This window comes from Plenodomus lingam, assembly GCF_022343315.1.
Source record: "Plenodomus lingam strain CAN1 chromosome Unknown contig_19, whole genome shotgun sequence".
Lineage (NCBI taxonomy): Eukaryota > Fungi > Ascomycota > Dothideomycetes > Pleosporales > Leptosphaeriaceae > Plenodomus > Plenodomus lingam.
This window is the reverse complement of record NW_027093936.1, coordinates 2,174,023-2,199,357: the sequence shown is the minus strand read 5'-3', so window position 1 is coordinate 2,199,357 and position 25,335 is coordinate 2,174,023. Positions and strand designations below refer to the sequence as shown.

The window sequence follows — 25,335 nt, the reverse complement described above, 5'->3', positions numbered from 1 at the left end:
AGATCTATTACCTACTCTACCTTATATCTAATACTAGGGATTTTAGACTACCTATATACTATACCTAATAGTCTTTAGAGAGACTTATTAGTTATATTAAGAAGATAGCAACTTCTCCTTCCTAGAAGTATATTAGTTTAGAGTAGAATATACTAGCATATAAGTGTATTATCCACGCGCAATAGCTTAGGCTTAGTATAGAGTATAATATTAATAAAAATATAATTATAACTTAGCTATAAGAGCACTATCTAAAATCTAAGTCTTATAGTAGTATAGATGCGCACTAGGGACATATCCTAGACAACACTTATACTATAATTATAACTATAGTGCATGCTATATAGACACGCGCCTAGGATATAGTTATATATAACTATTACATACTTCTAAATAGGTATACTATTAGGGTTTTAGGGAATTATAAAGATAGTAACTACCCCTAGAGTACTACGTTTATTATATATTACGCTGCTAGAAATAATTATAATAACTATATTTAGCTCTCCTTTAGGATAGTAATATACCTATTTTAAGATCTAGCTAATAACTCTAAATAGGTAGGAGTACTTTAATAGCGATAGACACAACCCGCTGCTGCTATAGGCTAACTAGCCTAACCTTAGAGGATAATAGAAGATAATAATAGTATTAAATAGATTTAAATAACAACAATTATTAACCTTATAGGAGTAGCTATAGTTTACTATAGATATAGCGCTTAACTTTAACCTAGTAATAAGCTATATATTATTAATAAACGTGGATAGTCTAAGACTAACTACCTATAGTTAAGTAAGATAATAGGTCTATATCTAGCTTTATAGTACTAGGCTCTTTATACTAATACTATTACTATATAATATACTAGCATTTATTAGGTAAGTATATTATCTATATATTATGCTAGACTATTATTAGACGTACTAACTTACACTAATTACCACGCAGTTATACTACTTGTATACCTATTTAATTTATATTATACCGCGGTTTTCTAAAAATAAGTAAGGTACGTAGTGGACAGCCTTACAATTACGCAGGTATAGGCTGATTATTACGCGGGTATAGGCTGATAATTAGGCGGTTTTAGGCCTGTTAATTAGGCGGGTATAGGCTGTTAATTAGGCGGGTATAGGCTGTTAATTAGGCGGGTATAGGCTATTAATTAGGCGGGTATAGGCTGTTAATTAGGCGGGTTAGGCCTAGGGACAGGACAGGCAATAACGTACTAGTAGTTTATATAAGGATACTAAAAAAAATCTAATACTATTATTACTATACCTAACACTTATATTTTATCTTTTGTAAACTACTTTATATACTCTACTAATAGGTCTATTATAAACTACTTTATTTACTCTACTAATAGGTCTATAGTAAACCACACTATATTTATACTATAAAAAAGTAAACCACCACTTTAAACCTATTTACAGGTATACACGAGGTCAGTTTACACCTATATAGTAAACCCCTAGCGTACCATTCTACAGTAAACAATTTTTTACCGTAGTGAAGTGTACAGGTAAGATGCTATTCATTCCATGATTACAAGCGCCAATTTTGTAAACAAAGAAGTCGAATCAAAAACAACCCTCTCTGCCAGTCCCTCTCTCTCCCATCCATGTACCCAACTGACTCACAATCGCACACACACTCCCCCTCTCCCCTAAGTGCAAGCAAACGTCAAAAGCGTAAAGATGCCACCGCCAACACCATGCACCGCACCGGCCACAGCCCCCAACCCAGCCATCGCATCCTCACACGCAGCCGCATCCCCAGCCTCCTCCACCGCAACATCCAAGCCCATGGAAGGCGGTGCAGCATTCGCCTCCTTTGGATCCTGAAAGTTGACGCCCCAATACTTGGGCACCTCGCAATTCGTATACTTTGTCTTGCGACGCGGGCAGTACGCCATGGCCGTCGATCCGGCGCAGGTGTTTGTATGCGTGCCTTGTGTGCACTTTGCTACGGCTTTTGTGGCCGCGGCTAGGGCGTCGACGAGGCCGTTGCGGATCCAGGTTGGGTAGGAGCCGGCTGGGTCGATTGAGACTTTTAGGGCTGTTGCTGTTTCGCTGGAGAGGAGCATGGATTTCATGTCGATTGTGCTGGTTTCGCATTGGCCGGTTTCGTGGCAGACTTCGTAGATTTTGGCGATGATGTCGTCGATGGAGAGGCTGCCGATCTTGACGGTTTCAGAGGAGACTGTTGGGGAAGGGTTAGTTTGGTGGGAAGAGCGGGAGAGGGAGAGGGAGGTGTACAAGTCAGTTTGAGGTTGCCGTTCGGGTCCCAGGTCTTTTCTGCGCGTTTGGTAAGGGGGTCGCGGCGGGTGAGGCCTGGGATGGCGGTTGCGGCGGCGGTGGCCAGAAGGGTGGAGGAGATGAGGGTGCTGTAATGCATTTTGAAATATGTAGAATTCAAGTTTGTGAAGTTTGGGGGAGTGATGAAGAGAAGAGTGGTGGAGATGCTGAGAGAAGATGGTGAGTGGATGTATGAGAGGATGAGAACTGTTGAGCTGTGATGTCTTTTACGTCCACGAGGTTACTACTCTTCTTATACTTTCTGCAGCTTGTGTTACTACTGCGCATCTTCATATTCATGACTTGCCCATATGTTCAGGCGTCCAAGCCCAAGCCTGGCGGAGTATACATCTCGCACGCTGTTCACTCAGGCGGCCGGGGCTCCTCCATTTTGCTCCACAACGGGCAATAAATACTGCAAGGGAGTCAATCTTAGATCCTCGTATCATGCTTTTCTGACCATGAGGCTGAACCATAGCCTCAAAACTTAAGAGATGAAATGTGTTTCACGTCTTACCCTCTCTGGTGACGTCGTTGGTGATGCAAAAAGGATGCCTAATGAATAATCGACGCTGGCTCAAGATGCAAGCACCACATAAACTATCAAGACCGAACGTACAGGTCCATATTCTCCAAGACAGGCATCGCAATGGTCTTGTTGTGCGCTCGCCAGTGGCACTTTCACGAGACGATTCCTGAAGACAGTGACCTCACCTCTCCCTTCCCTCAAGCTCTCCAAGGCTTAAGCCTCCCGTCATGCCCGCACAGTTCCATGCCTAGGCCAATCACAGCCAGGCCCAAGTTCATTAGCTCAAGGGGATATCCATGAGGATCGCCATGAAGCCGCCGTCAGCATTTCTTCAGCCCCAAGGCTAGAGAGTATACGGTATGCTCTGCGCTGAGAAATGCAACTGCACGACACATGACATGCACATTGAACACACATAGAAAAGGTCGAAGGATTCAGGCCCGCTGAGTAAACGGCCCGTTGCGTGTTGCTGTAAATAACGGGCGGCTGTTTTTGGAAAAACACCCAATCAGCGCGCGAAAAGAAGGGACGCCTAAGCACGTGACGGGGCTGTACAGCCTTGCGTTTCGGGGTTGCTGCTTGTTCGTGGCTTGAACCCCCGGCACCTACTTCGATCTAGGTACTCTCTTGGTGTGACAATAGAAATGTTGGATTGATGGACTGAGAGTTGGAGGAGGAAAGATAAATGGAGGGCGAAAGTCTGCCTTACGCCCTGCGAGTTCTATCAATGTCGACTTTGAGTGATGCGAGAGCGCCTTGTCATCAAACGTACATTCAAGAAAGCAGTACGAGTCTGCACACTGTTTCTTGAAAGACCGTCACACATCCCATGGAATGACGTCACGACAGTTCTGCAGCGAGCAAGTTTCGTTGTACCAATATGCTTACATTCAATCGCTATGCACATCATTGTCTTCTTTCGTTGCCACCGACATCTACCTATTGAGCGCCGTGAACAAACAACCTCTTGCCATGAGTCGGCTCAAAATGCTTCTCCCCAGCCTCGCCAGCACGTCCACCAAAGACGAGTTGAGCCCTGAGCTTCCACTGAAGAGGAATGTTCCACTCCTCAGCGGCGCGCTGGTCGATGACGGGGTTGTAGTGCTGAAGGTTGGCGCCCAAGCCTTCGGCCTCGAGCGCGACCCAGAGGTTGTACTGGTGCATGGCGTTGGTGTGCTCGGACCAGTCGCCGAATGAGTTTGCGTAGATGGGGTAGGTCTTGCGGAGGTTCTCAACAGGTTCGGGGTCTTCGTAGAAGAGGATCTAAGCAGAAGTCAGCCATCACGTGAACCGAGACAAGGTGGGGAGGTGGGGGTCGGAATGTGGGGTTGCACGTGGAGGACGAGGCTGGAGGAAGCTCCATGATGGGGTCCCCTGGCTTTCACCCACCCTCAGATTTCTCGAAGCTTCGCTCACCGCAGCCCTCCACAATGGTTGTGATGTGTAGAGTAAGAGATGGTAGTACTCACGGTTCCTTTAGCAGCCTTGAATCCACTGATCCTCTGCTCGGTCGCGCCAAAGGTTTCCGCGGGGGTCAAGGGCTTGAGGACCTCGAGCACATAGTCCCAGAACTTGTCGTGGTCCTTATTTAACAACACGACCAGACGGGTGGATTGGGAGTTGAATGATGAGGGAGTATGGAGGAGAGCCTTTTCAGCAATGTCGGCGATTGCTTTGTCGGAAATGGGTGAGCTCTTGTTGAGCTGGTAGATGGTGCGGCGTTCCTTTACGGCGTCGGCGAAAGACTTGGAAGCAGACATGTTGGGTATTGTAGTAGAAAAGGATTTGGTTGTTTGCAAGGAGGTAGCTGTCGGTGAAGAGGAGTGGAAGAAGGATGAAGTTGAAGAGCGCAGGGCTGATGGGCTTTTGTATGCACCAACAGCCCAGGCACGCCTCTTAGCTGCTTGCAAGCTATTTTTCAGTTTCAGCAATTGCGCCATCGAATCGGAGATGGATTGCGATGGAATCTGATCCACTTGGCTGTTTCCAATTTGTGATTCGATTGTGGGGACAAAATGCTGCAATAAAATAGCGAGAACGAGACCAGTTATCAGTCCTGTTACCAGAGAACGCAGGGCAAAGACCATGACAAGATGTCCCCGCTGTATTCTAGAACAGACAATAGAAAACTCCAAGGAACGATGGCGAGAGTAAGGTTGTCAAACCGTTGCCATAGCGGACAATTCTCCAATGCTAGATTCGTAACGTGTTCATCCGTCGTTGCTATGAGGCGCGGGTCCGGAGACGGGAATGCCGATCGATTTGCAACCCGGGAGGTTACTAATCAACGACTCGCCGAAGCGCAGCAATTCCGCGCGCAACACCATAATGGTCTCTACAAAGGAAGCCCAAGGTCTCGAGGACATTGTGTCAATGTGCTTGATAATGCTACAATGTGCAACTCACATGAGATGTGATAGATGAATTGTCCATATAGAACTAGCAGCTATGTGCACAGGCAGTCTCCTTGCCGATGACCACGACGCAACACTACCCACGCCATCGCTGTGCCCACATGTTCCCAAATCATTTGGGATCATGCGCAACAACCTCGATTTCCACCTTCATCTTATCCTCTGCCAGCTTCATCACGCCCACACATGTCCAGATTGGCGAATGATCCGGCATCCACTTCTTGAAATTGTCCGCCATGATCTTCAAAACGTCATCGTCGAGAATCGGGTGATAGCTATTGACGCGATAGACCTGCGACCAACCCTTGCCGCCAGCGTCTTTAAGACACAAATCTACATTGGCAAAAGCTTGCTCGATCTGGTCCTTGACAGAGTCGCTGTAGGCACCAGTCTCTGGGTGCCAACCACCTGTTGAGACAAATGAGTACTTGTCATCACGACAAAGGAGGGGTTCAATGGACATGTTACCTTGTCCTGAAGCTTCAATACGGTCACCAACGCGGACGGCTTGTTGATATCCGTGTCCTCTCAAGTTGCGCTCGCCGACTCCTTTGTAGGAAAAGTATTGGAGGTGTGACATTGTGATGAAGTATGATAAGTTTATGTGAAGTGAAGGGAGTGTACGAAATGCGGGGAAGTGGGAAGAGGTTGAGGTCAGCTTTCGTCACCTAGAGCCTAGTGAAGTGTTTACTCATGCGCCCGGGTAGTGCGGAGTTGCTCTATTTGCCACAAGCTAACTATGGTATACTGTTAATTTTGCAATGACAAAGGTTCGCCAAAGTACCCAAGAGACTACAAAAGTGTAGATATTTGAGCTACGCGTGGTAGTCAAAGGATTCTATCAATAGCTTATACTTTTTCGTCACTCTGATAAGATTCTTTAAATGTAAATAAGATTTTTGGAATGGACAGGCTCAGCATTCTCAGCCCAATATTCAAAGGCCCAGAGGTGAAATATTTTGTCAGGTAGGGACTGCCAAGTAGAATAGGCTGAGTGCACTGCGGGGACATTGGTGATATCAGCCAGGTAGATTGACAAAGTGGAGACCACGGGGGTGGATGACGCCGACATGGCACGCTCGAAACTGCGCACTGCGATTGTTACTCGTATTGATCTGGAGAATGATACTCTAGGTCTGTACGGCAACAAGAATGGATGGTGGCCAAAATTCAAATTTCTGCACACCTCCAAATAGTTCTATCGATAAAGGAAGCGATGAACACAATTTACACGATTTCATATCGTGATACGCTACATTCGTGTAGCTTTAGTATAAATGATTGACCGTAACATACAGCACCTAAGCAATCACACACCAAATTATTCGCTCTTACATCATTTGTGCTCACCCGCTTCAGCAGTCTACTCTTCGGCTCCAGAATCCCGGTCGCAGTCCGAAGTCCACTCCCACTTCGACTTTCTTGTGATGCGGGTAAAGAAATTGGCCGAGCTCTTGCGTTTGAGAGTTCCTTTCTGCTTCTTCACTTCATAAGGTGAAGGTACGGCGCGCTCCGCCGCAGTCCTCTGGAAGCATTGACCATCAGAGTAGAATTGCGCGAACCTTGCCTTGCACAGATATGTCTCCACCATCTGCTCATCACCGTTCGCCTGACCGGCCGAGCCAGGTGCCACAACTGTCCTGGACGCGATTGTCATCTTGGGCTCTAGTAGATATTTGTTGTACCTCCAAAGCGCCTCCACATGCTTGACACACAGAGGCTTCTCGTCCTGACGCACTAAAATCGCGGAGCCAAGGTAGTATTCTGCGACCATCTCATCTTCACTGACACGAATAAAGGCAGCCTCAGCGAAGTCCTCTTGAGAACTAAGTAGCCAAGACTGTCTAAGGTCTCGGAATGCCGAATTCCAGTCACTCTTTCGCTTGCCCGACTTTTCAGTCTCTTGTAATGCCTCACGATCGGCCCTCCGAGGACTTTTCGCGTAGATGATTGGTATTTCGACCTGTTCGGAAATGGGAAGGGTACACGAACCTGTTTGGTGAAAGACAGAGTGTGTTGTCGGCACACGTACAGCTTCGAACTCATCAGGTATTTCGGCCGACGCTCGATCGCCAGAAGAATTGATCCTGACGCCACGCACAGTTCGTCCGAAGTAGCGTTCTAAGTCAGTGCTCAAAGCTGTGCTATTGTGCGTATTCAGAAAGTCCAAGACATGGCGAAGGTCTTCGATTGCAATATCATCACCCAGGGGCAATTCGGGATTGGATGCAGTGTTTTGTAAAGCGATTGCAAGTAATGGACCCTTCCAACGGTGCGCATGATGCTGATCGATGTGTTTGGCCACTGAAGAATTGATCTGATTGAATGGACACTCGTCGTTGGCCGCAATGACCCGGATTGTATGTGACAAACGCCTGCAGAGGACCTCGTTTCGTGTGATATAATAAGATGATCGCTGATTTTGCGGGACGTTAAAGAAGCCACCTACGAGCGCAATTTCGTGTCGTTCGTTGTCTTCGGTCCACGCTTCCTGGAACTTGACCCAAGTAAATCGAATTGACTCACTTGGTGATTCTGGGAAGTAGATGGCGCGCCTCATCGCCTCATTTGGACGCTGGACATACTCTGCTCGAGTGTTGCAGAGTGTCTGATGGGCCTTGGAATCTGCGTTGCTACAAGCAGACGTGCAGTAGGAGATAGAGTCGCATACATGGCAGACAAGCTTGCTTGCACTCGGGCACATGAGACATGGCGTTGTCGCATCAGAACTAGCGAGCCTCGAGAGCGTTCGGCGAGAAGACGCATCCTGACTACGCCTACTTGAGAGATTGGAGGATTTTGGATGTGATGTTGGTGTAGATTCGGTGGGTTTTGGTGAATCTGTAATGTCGCGAAGCACTGTAAACAGTTCTGTAGGTGTTGGTTGAGGACTCGGTGCCGTGTCGGGCTGGTGATCAGCATCAGGTTCTGGCTTTACTTGAGCCGTTTCGTTGTCGAGATGTGCCGTCGCCCGAAGAAAATCCTCGTCCATTGTAACTGTCATTGTCGTGTTGCTGGGGAGGTGGTGAGAGACGCTCGCATGTCAACAGTAAGATGCGTATAGATGCTAGCGTGAAATCGAAAATGGAAGGAACGATTGTGTTCCACCCCTGGATGTGAAGCCATGGCGACAACAAGGTGACCCTCTTCAAACGCAAATCCCGTCTCTTGAAAAGGTTGAATAGCTCTCATTTTGTATTAGAATCTATGAGTATCCAGCCGTGCGTCTTGATTAGTGCCTAATATCTTCCCTACCAGCCAACACAAGTGCATTGATAGTGCTCAGTATAAGGAAAACTTAACCGACATTTTGATTTCGGTATTCTTGCAAGTGATAGCAATACCATAGCTTGTTGGCCCAAAGCGACTTAGACGAGGCTCTGAAGCAGGTGAAGTCACGGAGCGAACTCAGCACCCATCAATACCGAGATAAGCGTTCATGAAAGGACCCCCAGCATCTGTTCATGGTGACTGGCAAGATACGAATGTGCGTAGCTATACGTCGAGGACTATGTTGTATATGCTGGGGAGTGTGCGCGTTCTTTGAAAAACGATGATGTCAAGCTCGGCGCTAGCTACTGGTAAGCCTTGCTCAGCCTTGCAAAGCTGTTGTTGTGAGACGAGATTACAACCACTTGCTACAATTGTTTTGATGTGAATCATAGCTTAAAAGGGCACTCATGTTTTCATCGTTGATGTATTCTATATATTACCTAATCCTTCCTCTCACGACCTTAGACCTGCTGAATGGTACACAAATCGAGCATCAATTACTCAATCGACTAAGAAATGTACGCCAGTGAATGGCCCTTATAGGTCCATCATCCGTATCTTGGAATTTTGATGTTTCCACCAGATTTCTAGAGTTTTGACATAGGCCTGAGGATTGCACGAAGGATGCAACACTTCCATCTATACACCAATCCCACAGCCCGGCCAGCGTCTACTTCTAATAATGATCGTAGAACTCATTGCTTGTCACGTGCCGTTGGGATATAAAATCTACACAATTTTCTCAAGGATGTTTGGCGGGCCGAGAAGAAGCACAACCAATACCGTACTAACATCATGCAAAATCGCACCAGCTCAAAAAACAGGGCCGTCACCACAAATAAGATTTGCGAGTGCACTCTAACTTGTGCTCATCCACGAAATCACGGAAAAACATCAATGGTCTCCCGGCTTGCATATGCAGATAAGGTTTCCATCCACCCGCGCACCTCGCCTAAATTGCCTAGGTGGTATCAATCCGCCGGATCGGCTGTAACATACCGGTACTATGCGTGTGTTCCGATGGCTATGTCGCTACTCACCAGACGCCCCAAACCATAGCTAGGACAACGAGAGTTTGTATACTATGATAGGGCAGGGCTCTAATTGTAGATCAAGTGTAACAATCACAGACGGCACTTTGGTTGATATACTACGGTACGATTCCTGCGTGAAATCGGATCCGATTCATACCGCCCCTGGCATGCACGTACCCTCGAAGTGGGTTCTGCCGGAGACGCCCTGCTTTCTATTCTCCGAATTAGTGCAGTCGTCGACGACGGTAAAAAGAATACCTTTTGTGGAAGAATTCAAGTCATGTCGTCGGTATACATAGGGGATGTGCACAGGGTCCGGGCTTTGCTGGGCTGGATCTTGAGACTCAACAACAACAAGAGGCTAGGCCGCCTATTGGATGAGATAGATTAGGTTCTTCATTGCCAAACCTACCATGACTCGAGTGACGCATGGTAGGCTTGTGACTTGTCAAGTGGCGACACAACCTCAGCGTAAGGCGGGTACTTCACCTCAGAGGAGGCTGGTGCTGTTCACGATGACTGATAAATTTCCAGCTTCACTGGTGCCCACCGATAATTATGATCTCGGGACATACAATTGAGGGCCATGGATGGCCCAGATGTTGTGTGCATGAACACCAGATGCGCAGTCTCACCGACCCGCACGTCGGCGGGACCACAACACTTTCGACGTGTAACTGATCGAACTAGGCGTCTGCTACAGAAAGGACTCGATATATTACATTGTACGCATGCCATCTTGTAGCAGCGCTCCATAATACATATCTCAAATCGTCGCATTAGAGCCCTCTTGTCCATAAACTCAGGATGGACGAAGTACATTATTTTTTAATGTATACACCACATGATGTCTCCCCGACATCAAAGCTCAGTCCCAATCCCGTTCGCGTACCAGTCCTCGACTGCTCTCAGGGTTTCCCGGCTGAAGAAGTCGGTGAAGCTCCCAATGTTCTTATAGCCACGAATAGCTGGGAAGATACGCCATCGCCTATGGGCATCGTCTGAACACCTCATGACATTTGATGCGAGCAGTGCTGTCTCTATGAATCTGGTGGCTTGTGCTTGCATATGATTTTGGACGTGAACCGCAATCTCCAGCTCCTTCATATTCTCTTCTAGATCCGCAAACTCCCATGCGTCAAGAGACTTCATGGACCAGTCGCTGACATGAACCGAGACTATGCATCTGTGCGTAACATAGCTAACGCTATCGAGCTGCCCAATCCACTCTGATATCAATGCATCCATGTTGATGCAATTCATCTCAATACGATTGACTGCTGGCCAGAGCAAGGCTGGTGCGAAACGGCGCAGGAAGCCAAGTGCCTCAACACCAGCCCGAAGCTGCAGGTCCGACTCAGGAGCCCGGCATCGCTTGGGAATCGAGTATTGGTACATTGAGAACACGTTAAACTTGATTAAGTTGACGCGGAATACTAGCCCGCTAGTCTCATTATAAAGTGCGCGGCAAGTCCTTGGTAAAGCATTGATGCTCTCAAGCATTGCTATTGGGAGATCCTGATCCTGATAGCCTTTCATTGTCCCTACCCGGTGTCCGCTTCGATAATTTCTCCAGATGAAGGACAATCCTTCTGGTACATGTAGAGCGTGCTTGGAAATCATGAGACGGACTTCAATGGGAAGTTCCATGAAGCGGAACGGCCCTCGCTTATGAAGACAATGATAGAAGAGAGATGAAGTGGCAGGCCTGCTACCACGATCGCGAGAGGGAGGCGATAGGGTGACAGTATCTGCAATATTATTTCGAAAGGTACCACCGGAGAGGAAGCTGAGCACATAATAAGTACTCTTGTTCTTCACATCTTCACAGAGCTCACTTTTGTATATTTTTGTTCAGGTTCCCTCGCTCCAAAGGGCTGAAATTTCCAAACACAATCGATGCTATTGAAAGAACGGCGACATCCGCCGGACCCTTGGTGGCGGGGACGTGTATCTCAATATTTTCGTTCCTGCAATTTTCAGGAGATTCGATACCAAGAGTGCAGTCGTTTGACTGAGGCAGGACTCTGAGATCGGTGCACACTTGCAATTGCGACGCAACGCGGACCTCGCTGCTGTCGCCGCCATCTTCAATCATGATGATAAAGTTGTCGAATGCTGATAGTGTATGGCCGAGACCTTGAAATGATTTTGTTGTTTTGGAGTAAAGTGCGAGAAGAGTGGGGAAGAAATTTGGCAGGCACATTGGCGAGGTGAGTCCTGTCACGAAGGAAGTCGCGACTATCACGAGAAGCGGCAAGTACGACTCGAGCCGCGCCTCGCCTCGAATCTAAAGCCGGATCGCGGCAAAGCATAGATGGAGATAGGTTTATTTGCGAGGTTACAGAATCTTGATTTCAATGTGTATGGATTCTGTGCGTATGTACCGGATCCCTAAGTTCGGATCCTGGCAAAAGTACCTGTCCAGAACAGGCATCCAGTGTTGTTATCATAGTTTTCGCAACTGTTACTACACAAATAATCGCCATGGCCAAAACACCCAGAGTTATGCTGGTTCTATGTATGGAGTAGACACGACATTTGTAGATTCTTGGGGCTGCGCTAATTCGAGTTAGGTACATTACCGGTAAGTTAGGTAGGTAGGGCTGACGTCTGACGCCATTCATTGCTGACCCATATCATCTCCAAGACTACGTATAAACTCACACGATTGAACATCAGACAAGCTTACTCTGCGGCGCATATACTGTGACTTATAACACACAATGTGCGCATAGAAATGGACGGCTTGTCGGAGGTATTTTACCCCAAACTCGTACCCTCAAGATGACCGGCAATCTCTGCCCAGCAAGGCTACGGGCTTCGCATCAGGACCGACGTCAAAATACAAGCTTCCGACGCAATGGAAAATTGCAGGCGTGCGAGCCATGTCGAAAAGCAAAGCTTCGATGCGACCACATGATGCCAACATGTGGACGATGTGCTCGGCGCAATAAGATAGACAAGTGTGTCTATCATCCTGCACCTCTGACGAAGACTGGCTCAGCCTCAGGTCCACGACACACGAGTCTCGAGAGCAGCAGTTCAGAATCTCTTGGGCCAGATACCCTCATCATGGACTATACTGAATATGAAATCCAGGATAGGATGCCAGACATCGACGAGGCACACACAATGCGCCGGACGCTATCACAGCCTCTGCCATCTATTTCCAATCTGATTGAAGAAAACTCAGTTACAGCAATTGGAGTCGTTGGTGCGTCAGACTCCTCTGATTCCGGAGCGAATAGTCTATCCATTTCAGCTGAGGATCAACCCCAGCAATCAAGACTACAACAGCAACGATCGTCGGCAGACCAAGCCAGTTGGGAAGACGTACATCATTTCGACAACAAGGCGGCGTTTATCAATGATTTTGCAGTGTTGGCCGAGAATGAATTAAGTATAGGCATTCAGCCGCCAACGCTCAACACTGTACTGGTGTCTCAAGTCACGCAGTCGCACATTGATCGGGGTGCAGCCGTCCTCACTCTGTTCAAAGACTTTCAGGGTATACAGAGGTATATTGACAAGTGGTTCGCATTCGCTGGTGGCTTCGTTGTGCTCGGTCCCATGGTCAAGATTTACATGGATGGCATATGGTCATCGTGGCACAAGACCTTGGAGGTCCAAAAGCCTGCAGACCTTAAACGTATGTCTGAAAAGATCTGGGAAAACACATTGAAGCCGGTCTCCCGGCTCTTAAATCGACATACTACGACCCGAGGCTTTTGTGCAAACGTCACAGGGGAACTAGTGAGATGGGAGATCATTGGTATCATCATAACACTAGTATCTCTTCTCGCACAATCCCTTAAAGGTGAGAATTGCACTCAGTAAAATGCAACCTTGCTGACATAGGATATAGACGGAGACCCGATCTTTTGCAGTCCTGAAGATGTCCCGGTAGATCGCGCTACTCTTGCCCTTCGTATGCTCAATGGATCAGAGATGTGTGTCAGCTTCTGCGATGATTTCAAGATTCTCAACGATCTGTACCTGGCTCTTTTGTATGAAAACTCGATCGCGTATTATACTATGCGAACAAGAGCGAGTAAGTAGGGCCTCGGTATTTATTATCGTATCTTGCAATCTGGTTCACTAAATTGCTTGAGTTAAATCTACATGGCGAACATTATGGCTAATAAGAGACAGGCTACGAGAACAGTAAGAAGATAGCAGCCCTGAGTGCTGCGGCCATTTGCTGCAATTTACATCGTGATATCAAAGTCGACGATGATACACCATTCTTCATCACCGAGCTTCGGAAGCGCCTTTGTATGTCCTGTCCCATATGTCAGGACTAACGCTGACGATGATTACAGTCATTTGCGGTTACGCAAACGATAAACGCGTCGCCATTTCCGCAGGAAAACCTCCTACTATGACGAGACATTATTGTCAGCTTCAGGTTCCTCTGGATCTTACAGACGCCCAGATGATGTCAGAGGGACTTGACCTTCAGACCGCAGTCCAGGATCTCGACGAAGAAGGTTGGAACCGACGCAACAAAATACATAGATGTACCTACGCTCGACTCAATGCAACCAACGCTCTCATTGCGGAAGAAATCTTAGAAATCTCGCTAGGGCACTTGTCACAGGAAGAGATTATGCGACGGGCAGGGGAGATTGAGGCCAAGACTAACAAATGCTGGGCAGAGTTGCCAGAATTCCTCAGAATCAACATAGAGGATCCTTGGAACTCCAAAAGATCGCCTCTTGAGCTCATTTTTCTGGTAATTATCCGTTTAGGTCATTTGGAGCATCATTTTCTGCTGCAGCGGACCATCAGCAAAACAGCAGGGTTTGGACCAGCTAATCCGAATGTCAATCTGCTACCTGTCTGCGATGAAATCTTCCGCTTTGTTCTTCTAATGGCGGAGAATAAAGATTACTTTCGAGACTACCAAACGGACTATATCCAGATGCTCGCAGTGCACGGTGTGCCCACAGCTGCAGTCCTTGCAGTCGAGCTCCTACATCAGGAGCGCAATCCTACCGCACTTTCTACACTTTCCTACCCACTACATCGGTCCGAAACAATTCAACGTCTTTCCGTCTTCGTATCCTGTCTTGGCTCTATAAGAACCGAAGCCTACGGCTCACAAAATTGTGGTAGAGGCCACAGGTTTCTTAAGAAGATCCTCGACATGATACTGGGGCCTGGACCTGCTGCTAATACTGCTATCATTTCGCCTTCGGGTTTCGATGATTTGAACGATCCTACACTTGGTGCTCCGTTATTGCAGGCTGGCAGTGACGGAGATTTCGTGAAATGGCTAGAGAGCATGGAATGGGACCAGGACACATGGCTGAACTTCAATTAATCAATTTATTGAGCAATTCAAAAATTTGTCTGGGCCATTGATATCGTTCGTATGTGTTAGGTGACACTAGAGAGGTATGTCAGGTGTTTTGCGAGACGTCCAAGTCTGCGCGACACAAGCTCAAAGCATGTCCACAACCACTTAACTAGTGTGTAGTTATAGCAGTTTAAGTCATGGCCCACATTTTCTCCTCGTATTGGCTTAGGATGGGGGTCGTTACACCCAATCGGATTTGAGAAGAAACTGGCCGCACGTCAGGTCTGTGGCGTACGTCACGACTTACCATCGACAGATATATACGGTGCATTAGAACAACTTAGAAAGAATACCAAACAATATACTCGTGTATAACAAGAGCACCAAAAAACAAGATAAAGGCCACTTGAACCGGAAGTCCTTGAACAGCATCTCACTTGAGCACTGCTGCATGATCGCCACTGACTTCACTGGAGTACTTGCAATAGGTACAAAGGTAAGTAAGCGGTTAATCGCACGGACATCGTCCAACGATACATCAGCTGTTGCAAATTGCTACAAGCCCCATCTGCCATGCCCTACATCGCCACTCAACCCATTGCTCACATGTATTGCAGACACAGACGAGAACGCCTTCTTACACAGACTACTCAGTCACGTTAGCAAGACTACTGCAGCTCACGCCCCGTAAGACGCCGACTTGAAGTAGTGGCAGTCCCAACTTGTTACGAGGCTTCACCAATCCGTTGCACAACATCAGTGTCCTACCATGGCTGCTCTTCTTGCTGTCGGTATCGGGCTTGGCGCAGAAAAGCTTGGTCAGAAGATTTCAGACAAAAGACTTGAGAGGAAAGAGAAGAAGAACATTGCTGTATGCTGTCTTGCCATGGGCAGAGGTCTTGTGTGTTGATAACTCGAAACAGGAATATGAGGCACGTTATGGAGTGGTCGAGTCGTCATCATCATCCTCCGCCTACGCTACACGAGAAAAGCAAAGCCGCGTTGAGAAGAAACAGGAGGAAGCACAGCGTGAACTTCGAGCAGCACGACAGGATGTCCAGGAAGTACCTGAACATGTCAGTTGGCGGCATAGTGTAGGTGAATGTAGATTTAGTGAGGAAGCACCGCCACCGAGGTACGAAGATGTTGTCCAACAAGGCGCAAGACTGAAACGGGACTTGTAACTCAGGCTGTGAAATGAGCGCAATAAGAGGAAGAAGACAGTATGAACAGATTTGTTTCATCGTTTGATCCAGAGTATTTTCTGTTATGGGTAGGCTTTGCTTGCACTCTACTATGGGATTGTACAGCCATTGAACTCGTTGTCATAGTTCAGTGTTTTGTCCGGATATACGGCTTGAATATTCCCAGAACGGCGTTGGACTGCCTACGCGAACGTCTGGAAAAGATCGGAGAGGTCAGCTGCCTCGTGATTGCGAGAGCCACTACACTTGATAAGTACTAAACAAAGACTTGGAGCCGCATTGGGTCGAGGTCATGCGAGTCGGCCCTTGTCGTCTAGACCTGCCTCGAGTCTCAACTTCATCTGTGATATGCAACTTCTCGACGTACAGGCGCATGGTTCGGCCATTGACCACCAACAAGGCCAATATCAACCCAATCTCGAATGGTCCCAAGGCCACCCGTTACCAGGAGAGATGGGACCCGCATCTTCCCAACATCCAGGTTTATAGGTGAAACGCCACACCTGGCATTCCCACAGCTTGTGTAACCTGCCAGATCAGCACCAGTTTTCCCATTCCTCCTTCCCAATGCGGCGGCCGACAAACACCAAGATACTGTCTTTCACCGTGACTGTAGCCGCAAAGAAATCTCACGATGTTGCTCACGCGCATGGGCACTGACCACGCCGCTGCTTCCGTCCCTGGACGTGCGGTACGTCACTGTGCAAACGCTCTGCGTCCCACCCACAATATAAGCCCGCGTCCTCCTCAACGCCCTTCTTTTTTTTTCTTTTTTTCTTGCATACTTTCGCTCCTCCTCCTCCCTTGCTTCAACCCACGTTTCTCAGCCTCATTCCATACTACACTTGCTACCCCTTGCTTACACCGAGCCTACACACCATCAACACGTAACAGCCATACGCTTTCGAAATGGTTCGTGTCACGCGTGATCGCGCCGAGGCGCCGGTCACCATGCGTGGCTATGCTCTCTGCGTCTTTGCGGCCTTTGGTGGTATCCTGTTCGGCTATGACTCGGGCTACATCAGTGGCGTGCTGGCGATGAACTACTTCAAACAGGAGTTCGGAAGTGAGTGTTTACCTAGCTACAGTGACGCGTGACTTTGGGGTATGACTCTATACTAACAAAGTCCTCAGGCCCTTCGACGGACTCGACTGCTTCTGATGGTCTCCTCTACCGCACTTGGGAGAAATCACTCATTGTGTCGATCCTGTCAGCGGGTACCTTTGTTGGTGCGCTCGTAGCCGGAGCGTTCGCTGACTGGATTGGCCGTCGTGCTACCATCATTTCTGGCTGTGGTATCTTCTCTCTCGGTGTCGCCCTCCAAGTTGCGTCAACCACGGTCGCTCTGCTCGTCGCCGGTCGTCTCATTGCAGGTCTTGGTGTTGGCTTCATCTCAGCTATTATCATTCTCTACATGAGTGAGGTTGCGCCCAAGGCAGTCCGCGGTGCTATTGTCTCTGGATACCAGTTCTGCATCACCATCGGCCTCCTCTTGGCTGCGATCGTCGACAATGCTCTCAAGGACCGCATGGACACTGGCTCATACCGCATTGCCATGGCCATGCAGTGGCCGTTTGCCCTGATCCTCGGTATCGGACTCTTTATGCTACCCGAGTCTCCTCGCTGGTATGTCAAGAAGGGCCGTACTGAAGATGCTGCAAAGGCACTTGGTATTCTTCGTGGTCAGCCCCTCAACTCGACCTTTGTGAGGGATGAGCTCAAGGAACTCATTGCGAACCATGACTATGAGATGCGTCATATGAGAACTGGTTGGATGGACTGCTTCCGCGGTGGATTCAAGCGTCCATCTAGCAATCTCCGCCGGGTATGTCTCGGTATGGCGCTTCAGATGATGCAGCAGGTAAGTTGGGATTTGCTTTCATTCTCACAATACAGCGTGACTCACAAATCATAGTGGACTGGAGTGAACTTCATCTTCTACTATGGTTCCACCTTCTTTCAATCGGTCGGCATCAAGAATGCCTTCGTCATCTCCATGATTACCAGCGCCGTCAATGTGGGCTCCACACCCATCTCCTTCTGGACCATTGAGAAATTCGGTCGACGCATGCTCCTCATCTACGGCGCCGTTGGTATGCTCGTCTGCGAGTTTCTCATCGCCATTGTCGGTACTACTGCCCACGAAGGAAGCAAGGCCGCATCTACCTGCTTGATTGTCTTCACGTGTTTCTACATCTTCTTCTTCGCCTCAACCTGGGGTCCTGCTGCATGGGTCGTCATTGGCGAGATCTTCCCTCTGCCCATTCGTGCAAAAGGTGTCGCGCTATCCACCGCTTCAAACTGTACGTCTCCCACTCTGTCGATGCTTTGATGAAAAGATAGCATACTAATAACATTGCAGGGCTTTGGAACTTCGTCATTGGCTACATCACACCCTACATGCTCGACGAGGACAAGGGCAACCTCAAGTCCAAGGTCTTCTTCCTTTGGGGCGCTACCTGCACTGCCTGCGTCGTCTTTGCCTACTTCCTCGTTCCGGAGACCAAGGGCCTCTCGCTCGAGCAGGTTGATCGTATGCTCGAGGAGACTACGCCACGCAACTCTAAGAAGTGGATTCCGCACCTGACAAACGAGGGTGACACCTCGTCGCTCGAGAGCAAGCACAAGAACCCGAGGGGGCCTCGGGCTGTGTTCCGTGAGCACAGCGAGGTTTAGGCCTGTCTTGTCTTGTCTTGTCTCGATGATGGGATTGGATTCGATTGAACTAAAGTAAATTGGCATTGATCTGACCGTGTGTTCCTAGCTTGCTTAGCGTGGGTGGGCATCTTTTCTCTTTGAATATGGGACTCTGGTCTGGGTGCTAGCATGGTGTTTGGGGCGTGGGTTTCTGTGGCCAAGGATATGATGAACTTTGTTTCTGTCTTGGTTGAGAAGTGGGTGAGTGGGTGATGGAGTGGCGAATGCCAATGGCACATTTTCCTTTTCTTTGCTCTTCTTTTCTTTGCGGCCTAGATGGATGATCACCGCTTCGTCGGTTTGATCAGAGACTCGAGCCATTGTGGGGGTTTGCCTTTACATGGATTCTTGCACTCGAAGAATTGGGTACATGACTGAGATGAATGTAAATGCCTGGTGTACAGATCAATGGGTACAACTGGCTTTATTATGGAAATGCTTCTTCATCTTGTGGTTCCCCGTTGTTCTGTGCTGCCTGTGTGCAAGGAATGACAAGTCAGATCAAGTGTGTATAGATTCCAATGCGCCCAAGCTATGCATGCGCAGTCCTAGTTCTGGAAATACTCCTCAAAGGTAGATAGATGGGTAGAAGGGTTACATGCGTCTCTTGACCCTCGTCAGCGCCCTCTCGACAACCGCCCTCCCCAACACGGGTATACTGTGTACTCCATCCTCATCCCCACCCTCTTCCGCACCACCTTCTTCTTCTCCGCCTTCCCCGCCAGCACCACCATCACCATCATCGCCACTCTTGCCACCCCTGACCTCCCTGACTACCCACCTCCCGGCCCGACTGCCCAACCCCCTCCAGATATCCAACGGCAAATAATCTCCCTGCGCCCTCGTGAACGCCTCTCTCGCCCTTTCATCCTCCTTGCCCAAGCGGTCCAGCTCCCTCTGCGCCTCGGCCGCCTTCTTTGCCATCTTCTCGTAGCGACGCCTGCGTGCTGCGATTTCAACCAGCAGTTCGGCGTAGGCGAGATCGAAGCGCGTGTAGAATTCGCGTTGGGTCGAGGCCTCGTCTATGCCGGTGAGAAGGGCGGGGCGGGTGTGAGAAGTGTAATGTGTGTGAAAGGTGTGGGAGGCGGCGATGTGGGATTTTGCAGCGATGGAGGTGCGGGAGAGAATGTGGAGGATGGAGGAGAGGGCGGTGGATTCAGAGCGAAGGTGGGAGATATGGTTTGTGAGGTGGTTGACGAGGTAGTCCATTTCTGTACCGCGGAGACGGATTTCCGAGATGACGGCGTCAACTTGGAGGGCGTCTTTGTGGAGGATGGTGAGCATGTGGTTGCGCTCTTCTTCGCTGATGGGGTCCGGCGAGATTGGGTCGGCAAAGGTGGGCGACGAGTGCGAGGGCATGGGTGTATCGGCAACAGCTTGGGTTGCCGCAGCGGAACCGCCTTCTGTGTGGCGGAGGGCTGTGATGCAGAGGTCATAGTGGGAGACTAGAGATTGGAAGGCTTGGGCTACCTCTTTGGCATGGGTTTCCAGTTCGTGGTAGAGAGCTGGTATTGGGCTGGGGTTGTCTGGAGAGGATGGCGTGATAGGGACATTGTCAAGGGAGGAGTGGAGGTTGTCAAGGGAGGTGTCGAAGGCGTCGGTGCTGTCGTCGAGGGCAGCGTGGGCTTCGTTGTGGCGGTCTATACAAGCGCGGAGGTCGGCTTCGAGGTTGGAGACGGTGGCACTGTCGATGAAGTCGTAGAGGTGTTTTTGCGGGGTGCCAGGGGGCTGAAGGACGGCTTCAATGGGGGTTTCGCGGAGGATGGTGAGGGTGGCGGTCAGGCCTGAGAAGGCTGTGTCGACATCGTGGAGGAGCTGCTTGTATTCGACCTCGACTTCAGATTCGACAACGTGTACCCCTCGGCGGATGGCTTCGAGGGCGTCGACTTGCTGCTCGACAATGGCACGAATGGCCGCGTTCTTTGCTGCCAGGACCGCGTTTTCTTCGAGCAGGTCGCGTGCGGTGCTGACTATTTCTGTGGCCCGCCAGAGTACTGTTTGGGTGTTTAGTGAGCGCTTGGATGCGACAAGGTAGTTGACGAGATCTTCCAGCGTATGGGGGCGACTCATGTCTTGTTCGACGGATTGTCGCGAAGCCACACTGCTGGTGGACGAGGCTGGAGACGGCGAGGCCATAGCCAAGGCCAGACTGACGCGCTGTTGCGTGATGGACAGAGCAAATGGGATGGATAGGAGCAGTCTCAAGGGCTATAGAGTAGTGGGTCATCCAGGCCGTAGGGTTCCACAGTCATCATCCATCCACAGTCAACTCAACGGTCAAGGGCATGTGGCAATGCATCATCACCGCCGTGGGAGGGAGACTCGATGACGGAGATGGCAGACGAACTGGAGCAGCGACAAGTCTCCTGTAGCGGATAGATGCACAGCAGGATTGTGGTAGAGTACTGGCAGTGCAGCTGCATGTGAGTTGGGATGGATGATGTGATGGTGGGGGTGGGGGAGAGAGAGAGAGGGGAGGGTTTGTTGGGTTCAGGTTCCGCAGCCTCCCAGCCTCAAAGGTGGTCGACCAGGGACGCGCTAGAGACAAGCGGGCAAAGGCTGGAAATCTTGGTCTTCATGATTGATGTGTCAAGGCAAAAAGTCGGGGTCCCAAGGCTTAGAGTAGTACATGCGGCGGAGGAGGAAGCTTATCTTGTGCAGACTGGACTCTACGAGTAGAGGAGGAGTGGCAGGGTGAGGGCTTCGGAAGCGGAGTCAAGGTCATGGCCACTACCTACTTGCAGTCCTGTAGCTGGGATTCCAATTCCAGACGGGGGGCCACGATTGTATATTGAAAAGTGTGTTCACTACTGCCTAGGCCTAGTACTCAACTGCCAATGCTACTACTCTAGGAATAATACGGTAGAGGATGCAAATCCATTGTAGTACAAGCCACAGACCGGTCATGCCTTTGCGCGGTGGCGAGAGTGAGTCCAATGGCCGACTGACTCGGACCAGAATGGCGGATGGCGGATTGCGTGCTTTTGGGCAAGATGCGATTGAGGTCCAACATTGCGCCATCGAGGCGAACAGGGCCAAATAGCCTGCACGCCTGCTGCAACCCTCCAAGCTTTTCTATCGCCACAACCACAACCACAACCACAACCACAACCACAACCACAACTTGAACATCTCCCCACCACCGTTTCCGTAACCGTGAAACGCTACAGCCGTCTCGAGTCCAATCGAGTCCTACAGCACACCCGAGCACTGGGACCACTCGCACGCCATCTCGCCGCCAAATGACACGCACGGCAGCGCAGACCTACTGACTGTGCCCACCATAAACGGACGGTTGACTAGGAGTAACGTTATAGGATCGTGCGCTGTGCGGGCCGGAACCTCTGAGTCTCTGACGGAATCCCGGCGCCCACGCCGCACACCAGTACGCCTGGCCTCAGCTCACGCTCACCACTCTCTGGTCTGGGTGACCAAGGCCAAAGATGGTGTCACCCACTGCCCAGTTGCTCGACACAGTCGCAAACGACCATCACGCCCACCTCCCTGCGCCCAAGCGACGGCGCTTGTCATGGCGCACCCATACCCCCGCCGCCCCAGACGACTTCACAACGCACACTTCCCATGATCCACACACGGCCCTGATGCGCGGCCACGACCACCAAGGTCTCTCGGAGCGGACACGACACCTCGACACAGTAGAGGCAATCGAGGAGGCTGCCACGACCAAATCGAAGAAGATTGAGAAAATGATCACGCCATATCTCGCCCAGCACATTCCGCAACAGTACAACCCAGTTGGCGCAAATGGCACCAGCGCCCACAACCACCATCCTGCCCATGGCCATGACGAGACCCATGCCACGGCGAACACAAAGTTCTGCTACCGCCACCGTCCAGACCTGCTGTGTCGACGACAAGCAGACGAGCCCAGCATGGAACAGTTGCAACAGGTACAGTCAACACCCCACTCACCTCTCATCGTCTTTCGCGAATGCTAACAAGGACTGTAGGAACTAGGCCGAGAATCGCAAGCAGACCAACAGAGCATCGCTACCGTCTGGTCGCTCTTCTCCGCCGCTCCCTCGCGACACCGCAATCTCATGCTCCAGGGCATCCTCGCCCAATGCTGCTTCCCCCAACTCTCCTTCATCTCCTCATCCGTTCGCAATCTCATCAAAATCGACTTCCTCAGCGCCCTGCCCACGGAACTCGGCTTCAAGATCCTCTGCCATCTCGACACCACATCGCTCTGCAAGGCCGCCCAAGTGAGTCGGAGATGGCGACAACTGGCCGACGACGATGTGGTCTGGCACAAGATGTGCGAGCAACACATTGACAGAAAGTGCACAAAGTGTGGTTGGGGCCTGCCATTGCTGGACCAGCGTCGTCTGCGACACGAGAAAAGGAAGATTCAACTACGAGCGTCTGGACGTGATTCAAATCAGTGGTCGCCCGACGTGTCACCCGTACCCGACATCTCCTCGCCGCCCGCCCCGCTCGCTCACAGTATATCGAATGCATCCGATTCGACAAGTGGCGCCAAGCGCGCCGCCTCGGATGAGGCGGCCTCATCAGGGACACTCAGTAAACGACAGTGTGCGACGGGTGTCACTTCGGATGAGCTAGCACCCTATTTCGAATTGCAGAAGAAACGCCCGTGGAAAGACGTCTACAAGGACCGTTACAAAGTCGGCACCAACTGGAAATATGGACGTTACTCGACTAGGATTCTCAAAGGTCATGCTAACGGGGTCATGTGCCTCCAGTTTGACGATAAAATACTCATCACTGGCTCCTACGACACCACAGTCAAGGTCTGGGATATCACGAGTGGTAAGGAAATTCGGACCCTCACTGGCCACTCCCAGGGCGTCCGGTGTCTACAGTTCGACGACCATAAATTGATTACTGGAAGCTTGGACGGCAGCATGAAGATTTGGAATTGGCGAACGGGCGAGTGTCTCAAGACGCTGGGTGGGCACTCACAGGGCATCATCGGCCTTCATATGGTGGATAAGCTACTCGCATCTGGGTCCTCTGATTATACCATTGTCATCCACGATTTTGAAAACTATCAACGCACCAAGCTCCGCGGCCACACAGACTGGGTCAACGCAGTAAAGATTGACCTTCCATCACGCACCCTCTTCTCCGCCTCGGACGACATGACCGTCAAGCTGTGGGACCTCGATAGCCAACGCTGCATCCGTACCTACGAAGGCCACGTCGGCCAGGTTCAACAGGTGCTTCCGCTACCCCACGAGTTTGAAATCGACGAGGATGACTTTGCACCCAATGCCAACAACGACAACTCGGACACGGCATCCCTCTCATCCGACACTCCACAACACCACCACCCCGACGAAACCCACCGCTATCCCTCTCTGTCTTTCTCCAGAAAAGCCTCAACAAACAAGCACGAAACATCCTCCTCCTCCTTCTTCCCCCACGATCTTACTCGCCCCAACCCCCCTTCCTACATGCTCACTGGCTCCCTCGACGGCACCATCCGCCTCTGGCACGTGCCCAGCGGCCGCTGCGTGCACCGCTTCTTCGGCCACGTCGAGGGCATCTGGTCGCTTGCCGCGGATTCGCTGCGACTGGTGAGTGGGGCCGAGGACAAGACGATTAAGATTTGGGATCCTAGGACGGGAAAACACGAGCGTACGTTGACGGGGCACACGGGACCTGTGACATGTGTGGGGTTGAGCGATGAGAGGGTTGTGAGTGGGAGTGAGGATGGGAGTGTGCGGGTGCATTGTTTTGTTTAAGGGAGGGTTGTGGTTGTGATTGTTGTGGCTGGGGCATGTGGTGGGTTGTTTTGGGAAGAGCGTGGATTGCGTATACCATGTTTTATTATATGTGTGTGTTCTTTGGCGCTCCTGTCGTTTAGCGATTCCTTTTACCTTTTTTTTTCCTTCTTTTTGTCGAGGATAGTAGTTTTCTATGGTTGCTTGTCTATGCATGTAGCGGTGTTGCGCGTGTGTGTATGAAGATACCCCCCCCCCCCATCCCCCGTTTCCTCTACCACAGAAAGTTACGGTTGGTACTTTCAAATCTAATCATTCTGCTACACTCCACATTCCCTCTTTCAAGGTCCTGGTTTCCTATTTCCCCTGGAGGGAAGATGGGATGGGATGGGCAAGGCTGAGAGTAGGGCGTGGTACGCTGTGGGTATTTTGGGACGTGCTTTGGCCATGGAGGTACTTTGGCCATTAAGCTATAAAATTTCGCCATCAAGGTATGAATTTCACCATCAAGGTATGCATTTCACCATCAAGGTAAACATGCCACCATCAAGGTAAACATGCCACCATCAAGGTAAACATGCCACCATCAAGGTAAAAATGCCACCCTTTAAGCTCGCCATCAAGGTCCACCACCATTCTGCCATTTAGCTGTGGATTTCGCCGCTGAGCTCAGCTCGCCATTTAGGTGCCCCATCTCGCCAGACAGGTTCCCCTCGCGAATATACGTTGATTGTGGTTTTTGTCTGGTTACGCTTGGCGAGGTACGGTAGGTACGTGCTTGTAGGGCGCAAGACGTGCTTTGTCGTTTGCTGTGGTAGGTAGGTAGGTATGCTGTGATTGGATAGGGTAGGTGTGGCTTGTTT

At 50.0% G+C, this 25,335-nt stretch overlaps 11 protein-coding genes across 11 annotated transcripts; 5 read left to right on the top strand and 6 right to left on the bottom strand.

Moving 5' to 3' along the window:
* Positions 1 to 1,462: 1,462 nt before the first annotated feature.
* On the bottom strand, positions 1,463 to 2,836 carry IAQ61_004795 (uncharacterized protein). The gene is made up of 3 exons (XM_003839400.2): positions 2,821 to 2,836; positions 2,265 to 2,718; positions 1,463 to 2,208 (listed from the first exon to the last, which is right to left on the bottom strand). Exons 2-3 carry the CDS (start codon positions 2,401 to 2,403, stop codon positions 1,673 to 1,675), a joined length of 675 nt encoding a protein of 224 aa, XP_003839448.1. The 5' UTR covers positions 2,404 to 2,718; positions 2,821 to 2,836; the 3' UTR covers positions 1,463 to 1,672.
* An 830-nt stretch (positions 2,837 to 3,666) lies between these two features.
* IAQ61_004794 (uncharacterized protein) lies at positions 3,667 to 4,029 on the top strand (the record flags this gene model as incomplete). Its single annotated transcript, XM_066096499.1, has 1 exon — positions 3,667 to 4,029. The coding sequence occupies one exon, from the start codon at positions 3,667 to 3,669 to the stop codon at positions 4,027 to 4,029; it is 363 nt and encodes a 120-aa protein (XP_065953817.1).
* A 215-nt stretch (positions 4,030 to 4,244) lies between these two features.
* Positions 4,245 to 4,919, bottom strand: IAQ61_004793 (uncharacterized protein; the record flags this gene model as incomplete). Its single annotated transcript, XM_066096498.1, has 1 exon — positions 4,245 to 4,919. One exon carries the CDS (start codon positions 4,917 to 4,919, stop codon positions 4,245 to 4,247), a length of 675 nt encoding a protein of 224 aa, XP_065953816.1.
* A 439-nt stretch (positions 4,920 to 5,358) lies between these two features.
* Positions 5,359 to 5,826, bottom strand: IAQ61_004792 (uncharacterized protein; the record flags this gene model as incomplete). Its single annotated transcript, XM_066096497.1, has 1 exon — positions 5,359 to 5,826. The coding sequence occupies one exon, from the start codon at positions 5,824 to 5,826 to the stop codon at positions 5,359 to 5,361; it is 468 nt and encodes a 155-aa protein (XP_065953815.1).
* A 783-nt stretch (positions 5,827 to 6,609) lies between these two features.
* IAQ61_004791 (uncharacterized protein) lies at positions 6,610 to 8,250 on the bottom strand (the record flags this gene model as incomplete). Its single annotated transcript, XM_003839396.1, has 1 exon — positions 6,610 to 8,250. One exon carries the CDS (start codon positions 8,248 to 8,250, stop codon positions 6,610 to 6,612), a length of 1,641 nt encoding a protein of 546 aa, XP_003839444.1.
* A 2,164-nt stretch (positions 8,251 to 10,414) lies between these two features.
* Positions 10,415 to 12,070, bottom strand: IAQ61_004790 (uncharacterized protein; the record flags this gene model as incomplete). Its single annotated transcript, XM_003839394.2, has 3 exons — positions 11,974 to 12,070; positions 11,392 to 11,843; positions 10,415 to 11,342 (listed from the first exon to the last, which is right to left on the bottom strand). Exons 1-3 carry the CDS (start codon positions 12,040 to 12,042, stop codon positions 10,415 to 10,417), a joined length of 1,449 nt encoding a protein of 482 aa, XP_003839442.1. The 5' UTR covers positions 12,043 to 12,070.
* Positions 12,071 to 12,225: 155 nt separating this feature from the next.
* On the top strand, positions 12,226 to 14,965 carry IAQ61_004789 (uncharacterized protein). The gene is made up of 4 exons (XM_003839393.2): positions 12,226 to 13,373; positions 13,422 to 13,607; positions 13,709 to 13,831; positions 13,879 to 14,965. Exons 1-4 carry the CDS (start codon positions 12,341 to 12,343, stop codon positions 14,880 to 14,882), a joined length of 2,346 nt encoding a protein of 781 aa, XP_003839441.1. The 5' UTR covers positions 12,226 to 12,340; the 3' UTR covers positions 14,883 to 14,965.
* Positions 14,966 to 15,431: 466 nt separating this feature from the next.
* IAQ61_004788 (uncharacterized protein) lies at positions 15,432 to 16,552 on the top strand (the record flags this gene model as incomplete). Its single annotated transcript, XM_066096496.1, has 3 exons — positions 15,432 to 15,466; positions 15,574 to 16,038; positions 16,363 to 16,552. The coding sequence occupies 3 exons, from the start codon at positions 15,432 to 15,434 to the stop codon at positions 16,550 to 16,552; spliced, it is 690 nt and encodes a 229-aa protein (XP_065953814.1).
* A 420-nt stretch (positions 16,553 to 16,972) lies between these two features.
* On the top strand, positions 16,973 to 18,740 carry IAQ61_004787 (uncharacterized protein; the record flags this gene model as incomplete). Its single annotated transcript, XM_003839391.1, has 4 exons — positions 16,973 to 17,129; positions 17,198 to 17,925; positions 17,980 to 18,367; positions 18,427 to 18,740. 4 exons carry the CDS (start codon positions 16,973 to 16,975, stop codon positions 18,738 to 18,740), a joined length of 1,587 nt encoding a protein of 528 aa, XP_003839439.1.
* A 615-nt stretch (positions 18,741 to 19,355) lies between these two features.
* Positions 19,356 to 20,897, bottom strand: IAQ61_004786 (uncharacterized protein; the record flags this gene model as incomplete). Its single annotated transcript, XM_003839390.1, has 1 exon — positions 19,356 to 20,897. One exon carries the CDS (start codon positions 20,895 to 20,897, stop codon positions 19,356 to 19,358), a length of 1,542 nt encoding a protein of 513 aa, XP_003839438.1.
* Positions 20,898 to 21,842: 945 nt separating this feature from the next.
* Positions 21,843 to 25,076, top strand: IAQ61_004785 (uncharacterized protein). The gene is made up of 2 exons (XM_003839389.2): positions 21,843 to 22,672; positions 22,733 to 25,076. The coding sequence occupies exons 1-2, from the start codon at positions 22,205 to 22,207 to the stop codon at positions 24,491 to 24,493; spliced, it is 2,229 nt and encodes a 742-aa protein (XP_003839437.1). The 5' UTR covers positions 21,843 to 22,204; the 3' UTR covers positions 24,494 to 25,076.
* The last annotated feature ends 259 nt before the right edge of the window (positions 25,077 to 25,335 follow it).

What these genes read in the sequence shown, in the direction of transcription:
- IAQ61_004785 (XM_003839389.2), top strand. Translation starts at nt 22,205, where the DNA reads ATGGTGTCACCCACTGCCCAGTTGCTCGACACAGTCGCAAACGACCAT. An exon ending in GCATGGAACAGTTGCAACAG is followed by an intron (nt 22,673 to 22,732) that starts GTACAGTCAACA and finishes CAAGGACTGTAG; the next exon opens with GAACTAGGCCGAGAATCGCA.
- IAQ61_004789 (XM_003839393.2), top strand. Translation starts at nt 12,341, where the DNA reads ATGACCGGCAATCTCTGCCCAGCAAGGCTACGGGCTTCGCATCAGGAC. An exon ending in TACTATGCGAACAAGAGCGA is followed by an intron (nt 13,608 to 13,708) that starts GTAAGTAGGGCC and finishes AATAAGAGACAG; the next exon opens with GCTACGAGAACAGTAAGAAG. An exon ending in CGAGCTTCGGAAGCGCCTTT is followed by an intron (nt 13,832 to 13,878) that starts GTATGTCCTGTC and finishes CGATGATTACAG; the next exon opens with TCATTTGCGGTTACGCAAAC.
- IAQ61_004795 (XM_003839400.2), bottom strand. Translation starts at nt 2,403, where the DNA reads ATGCATTACAGCACCCTCATCTCCTCCACCCTTCTGGCCACCGCCGCC. An exon ending in CGGCAACCTCAAACTGACTT is followed by an intron (nt 2,209 to 2,264) that starts GTACACCTCCCT and finishes CTTCCCCAACAG; the next exon opens with TCTCCTCTGAAACCGTCAAG.